This window comes from Haplochromis burtoni, unplaced genomic scaffold, assembly GCF_018398535.1.
Source record: "Haplochromis burtoni strain Fernald_Lab_line unplaced genomic scaffold, NCSU_Asbu1 Contig_30, whole genome shotgun sequence".
Lineage (NCBI taxonomy): Eukaryota > Metazoa > Chordata > Actinopteri > Cichliformes > Cichlidae > Haplochromis > Haplochromis burtoni.
The window spans coordinates 1,764,159-1,785,243 of record NW_024582391.1 but is presented as its reverse complement, the minus strand read 5'-3'; the positions used below and the strand labels follow the sequence as shown (position 1 = coordinate 1,785,243).

The 21,085-nt window shown below is 41.3% G+C and overlaps 1 protein-coding gene across 2 annotated transcripts in view; it reads right to left on the bottom strand.

Moving 5' to 3' along the window:
• The window catches only part of LOC102299546 (partitioning defective 3 homolog), a 308,415-nt gene that overhangs the window by 125,482 nt on the left and 161,848 nt on the right, over positions 1–21,085 (bottom strand). For both annotated transcript variants that reach the window (XM_042219256.1, XM_042219257.1), the window contains exons 14-15: positions 16,136–16,283; positions 3,102–3,288 (exon numbers count right to left, since the gene is read on the bottom strand). In XM_042219256.1, the coding sequence (XP_042075190.1) occupies positions 3,102–3,288; positions 16,136–16,283 (335 nt within the window). The remainder of the gene's footprint in view (positions 1–3,101; positions 3,289–16,135; positions 16,284–21,085) is intronic.

The following is a 21,085-nucleotide window of genomic DNA, read 5'->3' as shown; positions in this document are numbered from 1 at the left end:
TTTGGCTTTGGATTCAAACTAACGAAGGAAGGAGGAGGCACAGCTTAGGGAGTTATTGCTTCAGGTCAGGACCACAGATATTCAAAGTAATAATTTACAACCGCTTGTTTACCCAGTGGAACCTGACAGACGTGCTGGCTTCCATCAACTCTTTGAATCATGCTCACACACTCTTTAACCCTGCTCACTGACATCTTGGACTTAAGCAATGCAAACACCGATCTCTACAGCTGGCTGCAGCTTCAGTCAAGTGCATCTCTAAGGAACTTTTACAGTAGATTATCTAGACTTTGGGGCAGACTTTATCTAGTGACTGACTTCAAGTCCCAATCTAGTTTGACTAAGCGCAACACGTCACTGCCAGTAGTAACAATCATAGCAATAAAACGGTCTGTAATATAGCAACAACACATAAAAGCTTGGCTCTTTGTGCATTACCATTTTAAGATCTACAAACGCAGAGTTGTAATATTTACAACTCATTTTATGTTCATTTCAGGCCTGTAAAAGTGATGAAACGCTGAGGGAGCACTAAGTATGAAGGGAGGGAAACACAGGCTTACGTTTTCACTCGGTAAAATATGAACAAAGACAAGCACACATACTCAAAACATGCACCATGGGGAAATAGTACCAAGTGATTTTAAGAATAAAAGAAATAACAGGTTGTTCTAATATTTCATCACAATATATATGAGATGGGGTATCTTCCTTAATGACCAACCATTTATCTTGAGGGCCACAGCCCTGCCTCTGGTTACGCCGGAGGTTTCTTCCTCTTAAAAGGGAGTTCTGCCTTCCCATGGTTGCCAAATGCTTGTTTATAAGGGGGCCGTCTGATTGTCGGGGTGCTATGTAGACAACATGTATACAACTGAATTGAACTGAGCTGAATGGAATTGAACTGAAAGCTGAGAATGTACTTTTATAAAATCCTAGAGGCTGAAATCAGCAACAGAAACGACTGATAGACAAACTAAGCTTGAATGAATCTCACAAAGCAGCTGGTATGTATTAGTGTGTGTGAACAGAGTCACATAGAGTGAAAGTGATTAAAAACAACAACAACAACAACAAATGAATAAAGGGAATTAAATAGCAGAAAACACCAAATGTGAATTTGTTCAATTCCAGTAAGTGAAAAAAGTGAAGACCAATAACAGAAAGGTCATGAATTACAATGATTTTATCAGCCAACCAGCCTTTTTTGCACTTTGTGTATTCACTGTAGGTGTATGGCCTTGGCAAGGCATCTCCCAAGACGATGGAAGGCTGAATAATACTGGAAGCCAAAGGTGAGACTTTCACAGCTCTGTACAATACATATTCAGTGCATATAGACCCCTGGCAGCACTGGTGCAGAGCTTAATTAAAAAGTAACAGTTCCGGTACATTGGAGTCTGGCTGACCCACATCCCCTGCTGGCTCAATACGCCTGTTAACTCTGTGTATAAGTGTGTGCGTGTGTGTTTGGTGGGATATTGGGGGCACTTGAAAAGGGAAATGAGAAAGGGTGTAAGTCAGTCAGAATGATGATACACACTTGATGCGTTTAAGCAGCTGTAAGCATTTGCATAAAAAAATGTGTGCATGATGTGTGTTTGTGTGTGTGTGAGAGAGAGACATGAATTATTCAGAATAACCCTAGGCAGTGCTATATAGCGCACTCCTGCCTTATGGGCTTACATCATGCATGTGCGTGTGCATATGTGCGTGCGGTTGTGCATTTGTGTGAGTTTATAGACGGGGAGCGTGTGAGAAAACCTGAGTGCATTTCAGCCATGCGCTGTGGACCTAATCCACTATGACAAACCTCTGACATCACGTGCACAACAGGCATGCTGAGCAAATCCAGTCATTTATAATGAATGAGACAGAGAGAGAGAAAAAGAAGCGTGAGAGGGTAGAGAGTCTCCAGGGAAAACGATATAAAAATAATAATAATAAAAAGGAGAGAAACAGACAGAGCATCTCTATCTGTGGCAGCCAAAAACATCATCTTCAAGCCACTTGCTGCATCCATCCATGTGGCCTCAAACAGCCAATCATCACAAAAAAAAAAACCCCACCAGCAACAACAAAGAAAGAATGCAAGAATTAGAAACAATGAGTGGTGAGTGGAAATGCAGTTGCTGATTTCTTTTGTCTCTGTCATTCCGACAAGAATTACAAGATGATTGGATGTCTTGGAAATACATTTCCGGTAACTGAACAATGCAATCAATTCAGGAAATGTCAGGAAATTTTAGAGTAACTACTGGCTATTTTAAAGCAGATATAAGGGTTGAAATGCCTTTCCTTTTTCTACACCCTCACCCCTTTTCTTTCCTTTGTGTCTACTGGTTCCTCTTCTTATCTAGCTAAACTCTTTAAGAGCTTGTTGTCCTGAAAATGTTGAAGGATCAAAGTCTCATTTACATGCCGAAATATGTCAGGAGGGTGGCACCAGTCGGGCTGCAGACTGAGTGGGGTGCCAAAATCCCACAGGTGGTGAGGGTTGGAGTGCTGGAAGAAGAATATGGGTCCCCAAGAGTGTTGCTGTGTGACTACTGCTGCTGATTCCATTACAGTCTCTCTCTCTCACACACACACACACACACACACACACACACACACAGAGCTACATACCTATACCCAGACTCATATTTTAGGATTCCAAGCAGAGTCCTAAAGCAGAATGTCATTACTGTCCTACAGTGAACTTGGTGTACGATATGAAAACTTTATTTCCTGGTTCGTTACCAATTTCTACCAAAGAAAAACCATTACAATATCTAATAAATGTGGGAAATAGTTTGCAATAGCTGAAAATGCATGCACATTCGGTCAAAAAATAAATAAACAATCATAATTAACTGGTATGACATTCTGCAAAATCTTCAATCCAAAAACTGTGATGCTCTTCTTTCCTGGACCAGTTCTGGGTAAACATAATCTCCCACCTCAGCGGTGGAGACTTTGGCTGTGCTAACAAACTAGCCAGCCTACACATCATATAAACTCTGTCCTACTCTCTCCCACAAAGGGGGCCGTCTGAAGTCCATCAAGCCATAAATAATTCAGCCGACTCTCCCACAAAGTGAGAACAACCTGCAGCTTACCATTCATTCTGTCCGGGCAGCTCATGAATCCAGGGAACTGGGTTTTCTCCCACAAAACCCATGTCATCATGGGAGCTGGACGACGACTGGTCAGACAGGTGGGAAGGGAGCAGGGGTGGCCTGTCGTCTTCGATCATTACTATGTCGTCCTGTGGCATGTTCACAGTCGGAGAGAGCTGGGAGCGACCTGAGAAAAACCAGGACAAGGAGAGACTGATTAGCAAATGGAGTGTGACCGTGTATATTTGAGCTTCATTTCAATTATAAAATACAAAACTGCGTCAAGACCCATTTATTAAACTTTTTTTTTTAAACGCACACACCCCATGTGCAGACATATTTGTGTAAATATAATTTTATCTTGCGTTCCTAATTAACAGCGTGACATTGCAAACAGATAATGCTGAGGACGTTATTTTGCAAAACTAGTGGATTTCTGCTCTTATCTGGAGTAGCAGTACTGAATGGAAATAACAAACATCTTCTAAATGATAGCACAGTTCACTCATGGAAAGTCTAAGTGGCCATGAGGACTCATAAGACAAACACAAAGTGCTCTAATGTCTTCTATCCAGTCTCTTAATGTCACAGGCAAAAGTTCTGGACCCGGGTAGTTTTAGCTATTCTCCTTCACTCTCCTCCAAGGACAAATACAAGCAGAAAAAGGCCTCCCCCTGATCTGTATTCTGTCCCGCCTGACCCTCCCCGCTGAGGACTTCTTTGAATCGCTCTTTTGCTGCTCCTCAGGAGTCAAAGTCAATGGGGAATGTGCTGGCACTCAGCGCCAAGGGCAACAGAAGGGTTGTTCAACAGCATGAGAAGTGGCATTACAATGAAGAGGCGGAAGCTTCATTCTGAAAGCCGATCTGCGCACGATTTCTTCGTGGCCGATCCGAACGCGAGACAAGTGATGAGACGTGAATTCAGCCACACACCTGCTTGCCATTAGACAAAGTCTTTCAGAGATTCTGGACTTCCTGTGGTCGTTGCTTTTGTTTCCATTATCACAGAGGTATTTTGCAAATTTAATAGCTTAGGAACAATTGTGTGTAATCACTAGCAGCAGACAACAATATTTACTCTGGCAGGATCCCAACGTGAATCTGAGAGTCATTTAATTTCACTGGGGCCCGACGAATGATAAATGCACATTGTGGAAGTAAATCTCAGCACCAATCAATGCAGCAGCGAGCGGTATAGTTTAGTTTCGGTACTTGGAGATTAAAAAAAAGGGAAGAAAAAAAACCAAAGAAACAAAACAGAGCTGCGTGGGAGAGGACAGAAATAAAGGCGCGCTTATCCAGCACTCACAGCGCCAATGAAAGTCAAACAAAAATCAATGTGGAAAGGTGCGTTTTTTAGGTGATTTGCCATGTTGACGTGTGACAGAGGAGATTTGTCCAATACAAACCAGTGAAGCACAAAACAACACCAAAAAACGTTTCCGCCGTACAGGTCTTATAACTGGGAAATTATCTATGGAGGCCAAAGAGTTTTTGTAGTACCACCATATTGCTGTGAAGGCTGACATTTTACTTTGAAAGTCTACGGGGATTGACTTGCTTGTGTAGCAAGGCTCAAGTGGTCATTAAAAGAAACTGTCAGGTTTGGTAACTGCAGCTTTAACAGCTTTAACTTGGAGTAATTGTTTTCTGTACAGCTTTCAGTGTCTTGTGTCGTTGCGGAGGAAGCATGGAGTGCTCTTTGAAAAAGTGTTGTGGGAAGGGGTTTGTGGGAAGTCTTAAATGGGCTCTTTTAAGGTCTGGCCACAGCATTTCAGTCAGTTTCAGGTCAGGACTCTGGCTTGTTGCAACTTTGATTCGTCTTTAGCTATTCTGATGTAGATTTGCTGCTGTGTTTGTTCTGTTGCATGAACTATTTTCAGCCAAACTTTAGCCAACAGCTGGCCTAACATTTGTCTCAGAGGACTTCACGGTCAACTTGAAGACAGCAAGACGGCCAGGTCCTGTAGCTCCAAGACAATCCCAAATCATGACCCCTCCATCACTGTCCTTCAGAGGTGGTATGAAGTGTTTGCGCTGTGCTGTGTTGTAACACTACATAACAAACAACTCCACTATTTGATTCATTCAGATGCAATTGAACAGCCGTGCTGCTGTTCTTAAAAGATAAGGGGGAACACTTCCAAACAAGCCATACTTGTTCAGTCATTTTCTAATCTACCAACTTAAACTTTAATATTTAACATTCTAACTGAGACCTGCAGAGTCACAGTCAAACCTTGGATTTACATGGATGTACACTCCTGGGAAGATTGTGTCTTTGTGTTAACACACATCTGAGTGCTCCATACCAGCAAACTGAATGCTCCTTACAAAGGCTGCTTTTATAGAGGTACTTAGTTTTTTACTAACTACACCCTTGACTGCAAAGTCATGTGAAACCTTCTTTTTTACATGACCATACTTTTGTATCTGTTAACCAATTCTACTGAGAGCCTAGTCCTTTTGTCTTTAGATTGCTAATCTAAAGCAGTTAAGATGGCTACCAACACTGTACAGGTGAAATGAAGGCCATTTCTCACTCAGACAGCTTGACAGAGAACCGCAGGTGATTGAATTCCCCCTGTACTGTAAATCAGGAGTATTGGAGTAATGGCAGTGATAAGTCCAGGAAGTCAATTAGGCTAAGCTAAATGTATCATTCTCACAGTAGACAGACCAAGAAAATGCCAGTTATTTTATAGTTGCATTTTGATTATTAATCAAAGTGGTTGAAGTAATTTCTCAAGTTATTATGATAGTTTCTTTCAATAATGTCTAGGATCAAGGGAAATGAAGGTAAGTAAAATCTGCACAGTCTATTAAAGTGAGAATAAATAGATATGGTTTTACTTCTGTAAATCTGTATAAGTAATATACGTGTAGAATTCTAAGGATATATCTGACCTTATTTTCTGAGCCTTTTCTGTCATGACAGCACTACTTAGTCATTTTCCCTTCAAAATTTCAAATGTCATGCTTTACAGTCAGTTTAGCAAAAGTGCGACAGTGTCAGTAAAAGATGCCCTGCGGTTGTGTTTCCACGGGGGCTTTTCTTATACCTGCATTTACATTCCCTTAGTAAGTAGATGGAATTGCTTCTCGGTTGCATCAGCAACAGACTTTGACTGCAGCAGCAACCCTGAACAGACACAGAGTATTAACTATGTCTTTCTAAAAAAAACCTAAAAAAAACCCACCCAAAATAAAACTTTAAAACTTTTAGTGCATGTTCACTTACACCACACACGGACGGAACATTTGCTCAAACTTACAATATGCTCTCTTTAAGACGACACACCATCTATAATCACCTTACGTACACTTGTGTCACGGTCCACTTTGCTAGAGGACACTGCTTTAATTAGAAAGTCTGCAGGCTTTTCTCCCAGCTTCATGAAATATTTCCAGTCAGGACCCCTTGACACAAGTGACCACCACTGCAGAAGAAAAGTCGTTACAGTTACCACTTCCGTGCCTATGTGCACATGCACTACAGCACTGTATGAAGAGTGCGCAGGAAAAACCGGGGCCGTGCCGATGCTTTCAAAGGTGAAAATATAATTAGAAACTGCAGCGAATGCTTTTCTGCAGCTGTCAGCATAATCAGCATAGAGGGAAATCACAGCCCGCCTACTCATGATACTTGACTCTGAACATGACTAACCGGGACAATGAAACAGACGAGACTAAGGTTGGCTGGAGAAGACAAAGAGAAAATGGCTCACAGGGAACAATATGTTGATACGAGTTAAATCACACTGTGGTTCATAAAACTTGGCTGAGCAAAGGGCGGAGTGGGAATAGAGGCAGACGCTTTTCAGCAACTTGGAACAGCGAGGCTCAGATGGAGCTGCTCACTCACTGCTTTAACACCATTGTCTTTTATCAGCTCCTCACAGTAGCTGACGAGCCAGCCAGATCGACACTGTGAACAGTCATGTGTGTTGGAACTCGGACTAACTAGTGATGGAGGCATTTTGAAAGTCACTTCTGTTTGTTATGGAGAAGTGATTCTAAATGCAAACAAGTGCTGATGAAATAATGAGCAAGAATATTCTTAAGGCCTTCTTGTGTAATTGTTGAGCGTCGTTTTACTCCCATCACACCCAACCAGTCGCAGCACAAGGCTGCCCCTCTTCTGAAATTTTGTTCTACTGGATGTTTCTTCCTGATAAAAGGGAGTTTTTCCTTCCTACTGTCGCCAAGTGCTTGCTCACAGGGGGTTGTTTGATTGTTGGGGTTTTCTCTGCATTATTGTATGGTCTCTACCTTACATTATAAAGCACCCTGAGGTGATGACGTAAAAAAGAAAAGAACCCGACTAAAACTATGGAATTTTTCATGCAGTTATCTGGACTTCAACTCACTTATCTGAGAAATACATATGCTGAGTCGTGAAGGGACTATTTTTACTCTGATAATGAGTAATTGTTCACAGCAGGCTAATGTTTTACAAAGGGGCTATTAGGTAATTGTTACATAGATGCTTACCATCTTTGGGGTTAAGGAAAGAGACCTGTGGCAACATGATGATGTCACCATGACCTTTCTCACACTGTGATTAAAGATAGCCTCATGTGAGTCACACTGACAGAAGCAGGCTCACAGAAGATAACACCCTGGGACCCCTCTCATTACATCTTCTGTTCTGCTAAAAATAAATCAGCTTGTTTGGTGTGGTTTGCCATCTAGCAATAATAGTGCATTGTGAAGGATTAACAGGATCGCTGACACCTATTGAAGTCCAACATGATCACCCTGGCTGTTAATTGTAATGTTAGAAAATGACTTTTCAGTGTTGCCTCAGCCAAGGCAGCTCACATTCTGGTAGTTTTTAAGGGAACAGTGTTGTATTTTGTATACATTCAATTTTAAATGTAAAATCAGAAAAGGGCAGCATGACAGATGTTTACTTTTATTATGCAACATTATGTAGGAGTAGGTCATGGATAATAGCCACTGATTTGGAAATACTTGGATATGAATAACTTGAGTTCATTGTTTATTATTATGACTGTAGATTTCTAATGAACTAGGCAGCTCATTCTCATTCTTTTTATGAAGATATAACACATTTTGGGGTCAACCGGAAAGAAAGGCAGAGAAACGTAAAGGTTAGGTCAGAGGTCAGATGTCAGATGTGGTCAGTATCCAGTATCATTTACTAAATGTTAGTAATACAAACTAAGTCAGCAGAATTTTAACCAGGTTTTAAAGATAAAATACATTTTATGAAAATTTGACCTTATTTAACCTTGAAGAAAATGTCAGAGGTCCGAAGTAATGTGACATTTAAAATCCTGATGTATCATTCCCTGTATGTTGTCAAAACAAACATTAGCAGTAAACAGCTCTATATAACATTATTATCACTGTTTAAGTCTTTATACACTACCTTCTGCATGTTTACAATATACACCACACTTGCAAAAATCATAGTTTTAAGGATTTTTGTCAATTTTTGACCAATAAATAATTAAGTTGACCTTGCAGGCCTTGGTGGATGTAAGCCAAAATTTAAAGCATTATTAAACATGACCCCACTCTACACCCCTGCCGAGCTATCTTGTTTACAGACAGAAAGTTGAGATGCATGCACACGCTACCAAAAACATAACCTCCAAGGTGAAAGGTAATTAAACAGTTTGCATATTCACTTTTACATTGCTAAAGCCACGCCAATCTCTCTGCACATGTTTCTGAAATTCCTATGAGTTGATACCGATGCCACAATACTGAAGCAAAGATGTTCTTGCTCCCTCTAACAGAGCGTGCGGACGAAGACGGATGAGCTCTCTGGCTCCAGAGGCCACCTGGCTGCATCCATCCAAATAGATCAGAGTATCGCTCTTCTCTTCTTTCTGCCCTCTGACCAAGCATTACCTGTTGAAACATTGAGCTGTGAGGTGAGAGGTCACACTAATAGCCTCACTCCATCTTCCCTCTCCTGCTCGATTTCCTCCATCTCTGTCCCATCACGCACTCTCACACTTTCTTTTCCTCTATGTTCTCCCTCCTCCTTTTCCTCCTTCTGTGACACTTTGGCCTATTGATGTGGATGGAGGAGAGGTCATTAGTTGATCCATGCTGTCACAGCTATCAGACCCATACACGGATAGCAGCGGGTAATCACCCTAAGTACATACCAGCAGAAGCCGAAAGCCTTTATGTACACCAAGGGACATCGGTGCCATTTTTCAGCAGTGTTCCACAAGGGATTCCTTCATTAATGCTATTGATCAGCGCATTTAGTAGATTGGCTTTATGACAATCTCTTCCTTGTAGGGAAACACGGCATCAAGACGTCTGGTATATGAAGAGCAGCTACTAAAGTGTGAGACTTATAGAGACACGTGGAGATGATCAATGCTTCCCATGGACACAAGAACAGAACCTTTAACATCCAGTCAATTTCTTATATATTTAGAATCGTGGCTGAAGGTCCCTATAACCACATACTGGCAAATGTGTGTCTATTATACACGTATGCTTGGAAAACTAAGGTGATGACAGCTTAATGCTAAAACATCAATTTATGGAAGTCATTGCTACGGCAAAGACTGTCTTCAATACATCGTCTGACCACCACTCTGCGACGTATTACCACGAAGCAACTAAAAGGTTTTTCTTTTCTAGAGGTCAAGCCATCGATGGTGTTGAATGAAGAACAGCACTCACATCCAAGGCTTTTATTTAGCCTGCAGATGGCATTTCAGGGAACAGCATCATAATCACATCAATACTTTTTCCACACAAACAGCAGCCAGAGTAGCTCAATATCCAGAAGCAGTATGTTAAAGAAAAAAAAAAGTACTTGATTCATTGTAACGGGTTGGTTTATAACATTAGTTTGTACTTTATACACAAATTAGAGTTACTGTGTGGTACTTTATATGATTAGAGTCTCCCTTTCCCACAATATCACACAAATTATACTTTAAATACAACACTGCTGATATGCACAAGTGTTTCTAAAAGTAAAACTTCCTTCACCCCCATAATTGTCGCCAATTACCACGCGCATGTTTTTTCATAACTTAAAGGTGATATGTCACGCAAAACTTTCTTTGGAAAAACATCTTGAAAGTGCATCTTGCAAATACTGCTGCCTTTTATTTATTTATTTTATTTTTTACAGAATACATTAAAAAGATTGCTGCTAAACTTACGCTCACGCCACTTCAAAAGAATAAGCACAGCAAAGCAGAGAAAAGGGTCAAATTTCAGGGTAACACTATATACACGCACTGATTTTAAAAAGAGCTCGCTATTCTTCTGACAGGTGAGCATAAAGAAAGGATGACTTTTTTATAGGATTTTTTAATCACTAAAGGGTAAAATAAACTTCTACAAGTACCTTTTTTTGTTTGTTTTTTTAATTTGGGTCAATGTGCCTGCAGGATTTTACACCCTTGCCTGCATCGCACACATTACATCCTGCAAACACCTTCTTTCCTGTGTGACAACAGCAGGACTCTGCTCGCCTGGTTCCCACCTCCAGTCTAACTCCACTACCTGTCCCTCGCTGCTAGGCATGCACTCAGTTTGGGTCAAAAAGCCACATGCACAGAAAGCATTTGTGCACGAGCCTTAATTTTCACCCCAGCGTGTGGATCCCACACCCGGTGGCACTTTTCAATTAGACAGAACGGAAAGGCAAAAGCTGGGTGTGATGCTAACGACCTTTGTGGCAAAACCCTGACTGTCGCTGTCACAGTATGCACATACAGGAGATTTTACTTGGCTCCATATTTCCTTCTTGCATATTTCCTCTTTCCTTCTTTCTTTCCTACTTTTTTGTGTAAATGAGACGGCTTCTTTGATAGTTCTCTATTGCTTTACTTGGTAGATCTCTATCCCTTCACCTTTAGAGGGCAAAACACGGGCATGGATGGAAGGATAGCATGAAAAAAAAGCAAAAAGTAGAGTGAAGAACTCATCTACTTTGAGCATGGAGTCAAGCAGAGTGCTTTATGTTCACCACCTGCTGACTGCAGATACAGCTTTTTGGCCATGATGTGTTCATGCACGTGTGAAGCTAACGCTGACAGCATCACAGAGCTGCACGGCTTACTGAAACAATCCAAGAATGGGACTACCTGGAACTATTGATCAGCTGAATTGCACACCAAGCAGACAGTCCTGAATGACAGCCCAAAATACTACAGGCAAGATCACAGCAAAAGTGTCCACATGATCAATGTAATGGCACTATACTAGCTTAATAGCACCTGTCTCCTGTGTGAGCATGTCTCTGCTGTTGCCATGATTATGATTCCTATAATTTCATTCAATTGCACCAATTACCCCAGAGACTCAAGGCCTTTTCCTCGTGTTTCAGAAGAAAGGCAGCCTGTGAATATTGGGTGTAGACTAGAGAGCCAGGTTTCTGATCAATACTTAAGGTAAGGTGAGATAAGGCATCTGAGGAGCATTGCAGCTATTTGCTCTTTTTTTTTTTAACAGTACACAGAGAGCACGACAACAACAATCATGTCTTGGCAGAAATATGGAGTTTACATTTTCACTGAATTGACTTGCTGCCATCTGCAATAACTCGCAATCACAGTCAGGTCTTAATTCTTGAGCAGCAAAAGCATTCCATCCCATTTACCTCTGTGTCTCGATTCATTTATAGAGGCGCAGGCAGCGTAATGCAGTGGAGCATCAGAGGAGAGTGCTTGATTTGGTTAGAGAGTTCCTTTGTTTGTCTTTTAAGAGATGGAATGCCTCAGAGTTTTGTCTGTAATCACCGTTTGCTCCAAAGGGGAATGCACAGCTCACATCAGTGGGTAGAAGCAGCTGCAGAGGTTCTGCGCGAGCGTGTAGTTCTTTTTAGTTTGTAGGTAATGCACTAAGTGCGCCGCACCATATCCCAAACTCCACACCTCTGGCCTTCATGATTCAGAAATTTAGCAGGTTAGATGCACTCAAAATCAAGTTGTCAGTCAAGCCCTGGCGGCTGTATGCTTGCTGACCTTGCTGAGCCAATCTCGATATCTGTCCCCTAACCACAACTGTCACATCTCACGCACCAGGCAATATGTCTGAGCCCCATATGAAATAACAAGCAGAAGAAGATGGAGCAAAAACAGCTATTCTCTGTCTAACCCGCAGACATTTACCATCAACACCGATGAATGCACTTCACTGTGACAGCTTCACACGTGTTTTCACAACACTATGCGTTGCCTTCATTTAAATTAAAGTAGGTAGCTGTTGTCTGCATGGCAGATGAATTTACGTGTGTAAGATTATTTCAGGAATATTTATGCTATTTGCCTCCAAAGTAAATAACGACACTGCTGACATTAAATCATTTCCAAGGTCATGAAGGGCCGTGGATAACAGTAAGCCATCGGCACTTATTTATGGACAAATCAGAGAGGACAGTGAAGCATCACTTCTTTTTACAGAATTAAAATGACATGAAATCTCTACCCTGGCTTTTTGTATTCTTACAGATGCTCACCCATTATTATGGATTGTGATTAGAGTGTGACGTCAGTCTTATCCTGTTTTTTGCCATCCAGGATCTGACTACCTCACTACACCTCAGGCGTTAACCCCCAACAAAATCAGCATGTACACGGGAGAAAACTAGACACGGTTTTGCACTGGGATCCCATCAGCTGTGATGACTGTTAACAAGTTGATCTTCTAAGTCATCATTACAGAGCAGTCATTTCTACATGATTACATGAGCACTCAACACTATAGTTCACAGTTCTGACGTTAGTGTTTTGACAAAAGTGGTCACAGACTGACAGACGTTTAAACATGAACCACTGCACTCAGTTCCTCAGCGACAGAGTGAGCAATCAGGAACAGTTTCCAATTACGACGCCCACTCACAACTCTAAAATAATATTCATGGGGCTGTCGGGGCAAATGAAAAAAAAGAAGAAGATAAATGCATCATCTATCAACATGTCTTCAACATAACAACAAGTTTCAAAATCAAGAGGGAATTGGGATTTCCCAAGTGTAAAGACAGGAGACTTGTCCAAGAAGAAATGCTCAGAAAAAAAACAAACATTTTCAGCTTGCGTATGAAAGGATTTTGGCTGGACAGATATTTTCCACTTGTATTGTATTTTTTTATTATTATTAATATTAATAAAATAAATAATCTAAGAAGATGCACTATATGGACAAAAGCACATTACACCTACAGAAGCTGCTCTACCATGGAAACACATACCTCGAAGCTCCTAGCACACTTTTGTGCTGATGATAAGGCCAGAGGAGGTTTGGAACTGGCAACTTTTATGCACTATGAACTTCAGCACTCAGTGACCCCGCTCTCTAACATTACCAGGTCTGCAAATTTGTGGCAGTTACAGGGTGATTGGGGAATATCTGATTTTATAAAGCTGTAGCAATGGAACAGAAAACAGCTGAATTCAAAGAGGCGTGGCCTAATACTTTTGTCCATATGGTGTATGCTGTAGGTTTTAAGTATCCAATATGGTGCAACATACAATATGAGGTGTCGTTCAAGGACAATGTGTGACTGTGATTCATTATTATCAGGATGTCCAAAAAACTCGCTGAAAAGCCTTCAGTTAATCCAAAATGCTGCAGCAAGAGTCCTGACAGGGACTAGAAAGAGAGAGCAGATTTCTCCTGTATTAGTTTCTCTTCATTGGCTTCCTGTTAAATTCAGAATTGAATTCAAAATCCTGCTCCTCACATACAAGGTCTTAAATAATCAGGCCCCATCTTATCTTAGTGACCTTGTAGTACCATATCACCCTATTAGAGCACTTCGCTCTCGCTCTGCAGGCCTACTTGTTGTTCCTAGAGTATTTAAAAGTAGAATGGGAGGGAGAGCCTTCAGTTTTCAGGCCCCTCTTCTGTGGAACCAGCTTCCAGTTTGGATTCGGGAGACAGACACTATCTCTACTTTCAATATTAGGCTTAAAATTTTCCTTTTTGCTAAAGCATATAGTTAGGGCTGGACCAGGTGACCCTGAATCCTCCCTTAGTTATGCTGCAATAGGTGTAGACTGCTGGGGGATTCCCATGATGCATTGAGTTTTTCCTTTTCAGTCACCTTTCTCACTCACTATGTGTTAATAGACCTCTCTGCGTTCAATCACACTTGTTATTATCTCTGGCTCTCTTCCACAGCATGTCTTTTATCCTGTTTTCCTTCTCTCACCCCATCCAGTCGTAGCAGATGGCCCCGCCCCTCCCTGAGTCTGGTTCTACCAGAGGTTTCTTCCTCTTAAAAGGGAGTTTTTCCTTCCCACTGTTACCAAAGTGCTTGCTCATAGGGGGTCATATGATTGTTGGTTTTTTTTCTGAATGTATTATTGTAGGCTCTACCTTACAATATAAAGCGCCTTGAGGCGACTGTTGTTGTGATTTGGCGCTGTATAAATAAAATTAAATTGATTTGAATGGAGTACCATATTTATTGTAGCACTTCTTCGGAGCTACATGTCTTTTCACAGCAGCTGTGTTGTGTTGCAAAAATAAATAGGAATAAATGTTACTGCGCAGTAGACTTAAATAACAGAATTTTGTCAGTTTAAAAGATGAAGACATGTCAGAGAAAGTAGACGTGGGTTAACGAGGACGTGACTCAGAGGCAGCCCGAAGACACAGAAGAAAAGGAAATGGCATATTCTTGCAGAGAGACAAGCCGAGTCAAAGATCTGAGACTCAGCTGAGCTTTAGCTGTGATAACTTACTGCTTTAGCACCTACTCCGCCCCCACCTCGAAAACTTTTCCACCTGGCTCATTTGACTCCCACTCTTCAGAATGAGATGAGAGCTACACACCCTTGAGGTTTCAATCGCCCAAAAAAAAAACACAAAACATTTCCATCAGTGCCCCCACAGTTTTGCTTCTCATGATCAGAGCAGTGTTCTGAAAAACCTGCACTGGAAAAGCCAGTGGAATAAATAAGTCAAAGTAAGAGAAAAACCCAACCAATTTGAAAACATCTGATTGGGGCTGGAGGAGAAAAGCATGATGAAAGAGTGGAAAAAAAGAAAGAAGAGGAGACAGAGGGAGCGAGAGTGTCAGGGGCAAGCCCTATTGATCTGAAAGCTTAATTAACCATCAGATGCTTCTGACACAGTCTCTGATCTTCTATGATCAGTGGCAGTGTGGCACCACTCTTGGGGTGGGGATGGTGGGGAGGTTATAGAAAAGAAACAGGAGAATGACTGAGAGAAGGGCAGAAAGGAAGAAAGAGTAGATCAGTGATAGATTACAAATTCACTTTGCAGAGTGTACAGAAGGATGACGGGGTGATAGGTGACAAAGGAGAAAGACTAAAGACAAAGAGATCATGAGGAGACAGTTGATTGGGCAAGGAGGAGACAAAAGGGCAAGAAGCATAATATGGATAAAGAAGATGATGTGAGGGAAAAGCGAGTTAAGGAAGGTGAGAGTGAAAAAGAGGTGTAAAAAGGAATGAAGGATGAAAAATGCTGTAGATACATTTGCCTAAACTTCATCATTTCCCAGAATAACGCCCTCCCCACACTGATGCAGTCACCTTCAGCTTCTGCACACACGCATATGAGAAAGGTCTGCTGATACTGAGATGACAGCAGTGATTACTCGAGGATTGAATTGCCAATTCTAATACATCTGAAGAGCCGAGATCTCAGCCTGATGATGTCATCTGGGCAGAATGGAAATTGACCCAAGTGAAACCAGTCAGGAGCGAAGTGAAGGTGGGGAGGATTGAGTCTGACATTAATCCCTGGGAGGTTTAAAGAGTGAAACAGCACACCTTGGAATGTGATGTGGGGGGTGAGGGTGTGAAGGCGATGCATTTCAGAGGTGCTTTGGCTAATGTTAAAATTGATCTGGGCATGTCAGAAAATACATTCAGTGTACATGAGGTTAACAACTCAACCCGAGTTCCTATCAGGGTAAATCAGGAGAGCTTGGCCAAAAAATAAATCCAATTTGTGGAGTAATTTCTATCTAGCAGAAGGTGAAAGAGACATAAAGGTGAAGAAAGGGAAAATGAAATAAAAGTGTTGACATGTTACACTCACCAATGCGTCCGATCGTATTAGCTCGTGGAGTGGAGACGCTGTCTGGGCCCTCTGTGGTTTCATAGAGAGAGTCGGAGATCCGTCGTTCATGGCTCTCCAGAATAGAGTTAAGAGGATGCTCCAAAAATGAAGGGCTGCCAGGGACTTCCTACATGGACCGGGGAGAAAAGACTTGCTTACAACTCATCAGACAGACAAACAATCACACTGCCTAATCTAAACTAGTAACGTGCAGATTTAGGTTTCAAATACATTCTAAATCTGTGACTTTTTTGGATCATGTATTGTATTTACAGTATTCATAAACTGAAAAAAGAAACTGAGTCAAATTAGTATTTTTTTTTGTTGTTGTTGCTTTTTCTCATCAAATACAGGACAACATGCTAACAAGCGTGAACAATCAAATGCTGCAATGCTAAGATGTGATAAAGAAGGAGCTACCAATCACCATCTTAGTTTTAACCAGTTTTGGGTGTAACACATTCAAAGTAACACTTAACTGTAATGTAACATGTTACTGTACTAAACTGAGTAATTATCATCATAGTAGTTACAATTATGTCATTACTTGAGTTACAAAGGTTCTTCGGTTATCTGTACACCACTAATAGAAAGGAAAAAAAAATTCCTCCTGCGCACTTATGCTACATTCAGCTAACACAACTTCAGCACTTTGCGATCATCTGCACCGACAGCATGCTAACGCTAAGCTAGCCCAGAATCCAGAATTTTGTGTTTGCATGTGGAACTATAGCATATGGTTTATATTACATGACAACATGTTTCAAGTCATTTTACAGAGTAACGCCAAAGTAATATAACAAGTGATTTAACAAAGTACTTTTTCCATCAAGTAAATAAATACTCTACTGAATAACTTTTAAGAAAAGCAACATTGGTTTTAGCATATCAGTGTTCGCTAACTAGCTAACTAGGATTAGCAGGAAACACAAAGTGCTATGTAGCTATGTAATACTTCTGCAGGTATTTTGTCATTAGCAAACTCTGATAAGCACTAACATTTTTTACTTGATATTAATGCTAAGATCTCCGCTCACATTTATCATAGAAAGATATTTCATTACATAAAAACAGTCAGAAAGGAACAACTTGTGCTTTAAACAATACATTTCAATAAAGCTGTAGGTCATTTTTTTAACTATAGAAGAATGTAAAGTGTAAGTATTATTCCTTCTATTTCAGTTTGTGAATATAGGATTACAAGGTGATACACACATGGTGTTCACATAAAAATGGGTCAGTAGAATGGATCCCAGTGCTGTGCCACCAATACACCAAAAACATAGAACCGGTGCTTCAGTATCAATCTCAGGTTACATCTCGGTATTTTCTGCTTCAGCAGTGTGAAACGGGTCGTGCAGTAGTCAGAGCTGGATAAAGCTCAATGGATTTCCCATAGGCCAATAGATAGCTCTCTCTAACAATGAGCCCTAGTAAATGGACCAGTGACATTTGCCACATGGTCAATGTGCTGCACTGGTGGTTATTGAGCCCACTCACAGTCAGTGTATGTCAGTCTTGACAGCTGAACATGGTTAGTGGCTCGTCTGGGACCAGTGTACACAGATATTCTTGAGTATTCAAGAGCCAACAGCCTGTCAAACGTGGTATTTTGGATAGAAACAACCAAACCAAGAGTTTGGGAGTAGATAGGGAAAAATAAAAAGCAGATAGAAGAAAATAAAACCTGGGTATTAACCTAATTTCTCACAGTTCTTTATAGCAGCTTGTGGGCAGCCAGGGGAATCCACTGGAAAAGAACTCTCTGTACAGGACCTATTACAGATAGCTCCCTTGCAGCTAGACAGTCCAGCGTGGCTCAACTCTATACTCTAAAGCACGCTTTAAACCAAGAGGCCCCAGCTAATATTGATGTCTCACAACACTCTGCTGGCTCCCGGCCAAGAAAAAGGGGAGTAAAAATGTAACAACAAGAGCAGCAGGGAGACAGAGGAGCAGGATGGAGACGAGGGGGAGAGAAAAGAAGAGGATGTGCTGCTGAGGCTTTTGTGAACAAATGACAGGTTTTACAAAAAAAAAAAAGGGAGAATTATTGGGTGTGGGAGCTGCGGCCCTGGTGAATTGTGGGTGCAGTAAAAATCACATCCTTGCGGGAGCTGTGCGTCCTGGGAGATGCATACCGGGGTAGAAGGACTTATCGGCTGTTTAATATAAATGAGAGGTTTAATGAGGTTGAAAGCACAAGACTTTATCAGGACAGCGTGTTGATAAGAGAAGATGTCGGAGTGAAGCGTGCACGAGTGCGCGTGAAACAGGGGTGGGGGGGCTGGGTCAACGCAATTACAATCAGAGCCGCGGCCACTGCCAGCCTTTTAATAAAAAGCACGTCCCTAGATGATTCAGACTCAATAAGGTTCAAATTGTTGAAATGAAGATTTATTTAACTCGCTTTTCTCTCCTTTATTCAGCCACTCTGCACTTTTTAATCTGTCTCAGATCAGCCAGAGACTTGTCATGAGCTTGACAGAATTAAGATGGAAGGTTTTGGGTAAGAAGTAGGTGGAAATATGTGGAAAGATTGGAACAGAGAGAGCAGCTAAGGACCAAAGTGATATGAAAACTATGTACAGAAGGCACTGAGTGGAATAGATCTCAGAAGGAATACCAAGTCCCCTCTATCTCTAAGAGCCGGACTGGTTTATGTGAAATGTATTTACTGGCTTCTATGGCAAACAGACATTGGAATAAACATAACACAAAGTCAAAATTGCAGCAATTTAATCTTTGTGTATTCAGTATTAATTAAATCCGCTTCTGTGCATGCTAATGCTTTAGCCCCGGCTGCCTCTGCTAACACACTTGTGAATATTTAGTGGTGCAGGTTTCTACGAAAAGCTGTGACACGTTCATGCACAGTTTGCCACCAACTAATATTCAGTTGTCAAGATATCCTGTTGTGATGGGCAATTCTGGAAACATTCTGATAATGAAATGGAGAAAGAAAACTGCTTTGTGATATCACAGCAAGCCGATTTATTCTAACATCAATTGGGCAACTTGGCGAAGACGCCGATTTCTTTATTTAAATTTTTGGGGGGGGTTTGTTTTTTCTAAAGGTGTGCTTGCTCCTTTAAGTCTTTCAGTGATGTTTAGTCCTTTCTTACCACCAGGTCTCATCATATTATCACGTTTTTAATGTGTTTTAATCTAGTCATTTTCAGAGTGGATTATCGTGTTGACAGAGGGAGAGGGCAGAGCTCTGCGACTTACACTGAGATCGGGAGCTGCTCCCCTCCCGCTGGACTCGCTAAACATGCATGTGCGTTTGTGTGTTCAAGGCAATGCTTTAATGTGCAGTGCACTTGCATATCTGCTTGTGTGTGTGTGTCTGTGTGTTCTAAATACATCTGTGGGAAGTGCAGACTTGTGCACAAATGTTGTTTTTTTTTGCCTGCACATCAGCATCTCCCTGACCTTGAGTACTCAGTAAGGGAGAAGAAGCAGTGTGTTGACAGGCATGGTCTTAAGCTGTCAACCAAGGCTAATAATGTCTAGTCCATGGCCATTTCCTGGCCTTCTATCCTGGTCTCAGCCTGTTGCCAGGGCCCTAATCCAGTCAACCTCCACCATAATGCTGTAATTACAATTCTTAAGCTGCTGCATCCTGCCCCAGGCACAACTCACCTCTCTGCTGGCTAGATATACCCCACTTTCATTAGCTTCTCACATCCACCTAGAGCCTTAACCTAATGCCTGTGCCTCCCAAAGTGGACTCGCAAGTCTTTTAGGACTTCTTAGCAAAACTTCAATTTCACCAAAGTATGACACAGATAGAAAACCAGCACAGCAGTGAGGTATGTGAGAATAACACCTGCTCAGGTTTAACTGTTAAGCCACTGCTCTGTCTCCAACTGCAACATAATAAAGGTCTTGTCTTGTTGCCTAGCGAACCATCTATCACCACAAACTCCACCTACAGGCTGCACTCAAATACTGTGAGACTTTAAAGCTCTTTCCTCTCACACTGGATGCAGCAAGAATACAGGAGAATACATGCCGTGGTTTTCTGTTACATATATTTCAAGCATGTATGGAAGTTGTGCAGTGCCTGCGAGTGCTGTCCACTTAAATGCTGTATGAAAGCAGTTACAGCAAAAGTTTCATAGTAAAACAAAGTAGTTTTGTACTTGAAAAACAAATAGGCCCTTTTCACATTAGCTGTTTTGTCATGCAGTCATTGGAGGGTAAACACAGGTGTAATTATTAACATTAATTAGATCGGCAGAGGCCAAGGCCCTGGTGCTGTGATGGCTCACTGGAATGGTTAGGAAACAATAAATAAAACAGCGTTAATTAACTGGATTGTTTACATTAATGTTTACCGTGTTAGGACGTGTCAGAATGGTCCTTCAGTGAACCAGCAAATTAGCAATAAAATAAATAAAATTGTGTCATAATAAGCTGTCAGTGTGTCTGGTGATGAAAATATAAATTGCAGGTTGGTACATGGAGGTTTTTAGCATTGTGTTTATACTACTTAAAGTACAGGCAACAAGTGTTCAGAGACTTAAATTTAACAATTAGCCTGAACACAATTTTTCTGATTGAAAGGTGTCAGAATACACAATGCATTGCAATTTGTTCCGTATGGGTGCCCATGCTGGGCCCTGTCTACCGCTGAAAGTGCCAACAAAGGTCACAAGATCTGGATCATGGAACAATAGAAATTGGGGGCCTGATATGATAAATCATGCTTTCTTTTATATCGCGTGCAAACTCAGGTGTGTGTGATGCTTACTTGGAAAGGCAGTGGAGGCAATGTGATGTTCTGTGATGTTTTGGGCAATATTCTTCTGGGAAACCTTAGGTCCTACTATTTATTTGGATGTTACTTTGACACGTACCACTTACCTACGCAGACTGTGTACACCTTTTCATACAAACAATATTCCCTAACAGCTGTGGCCT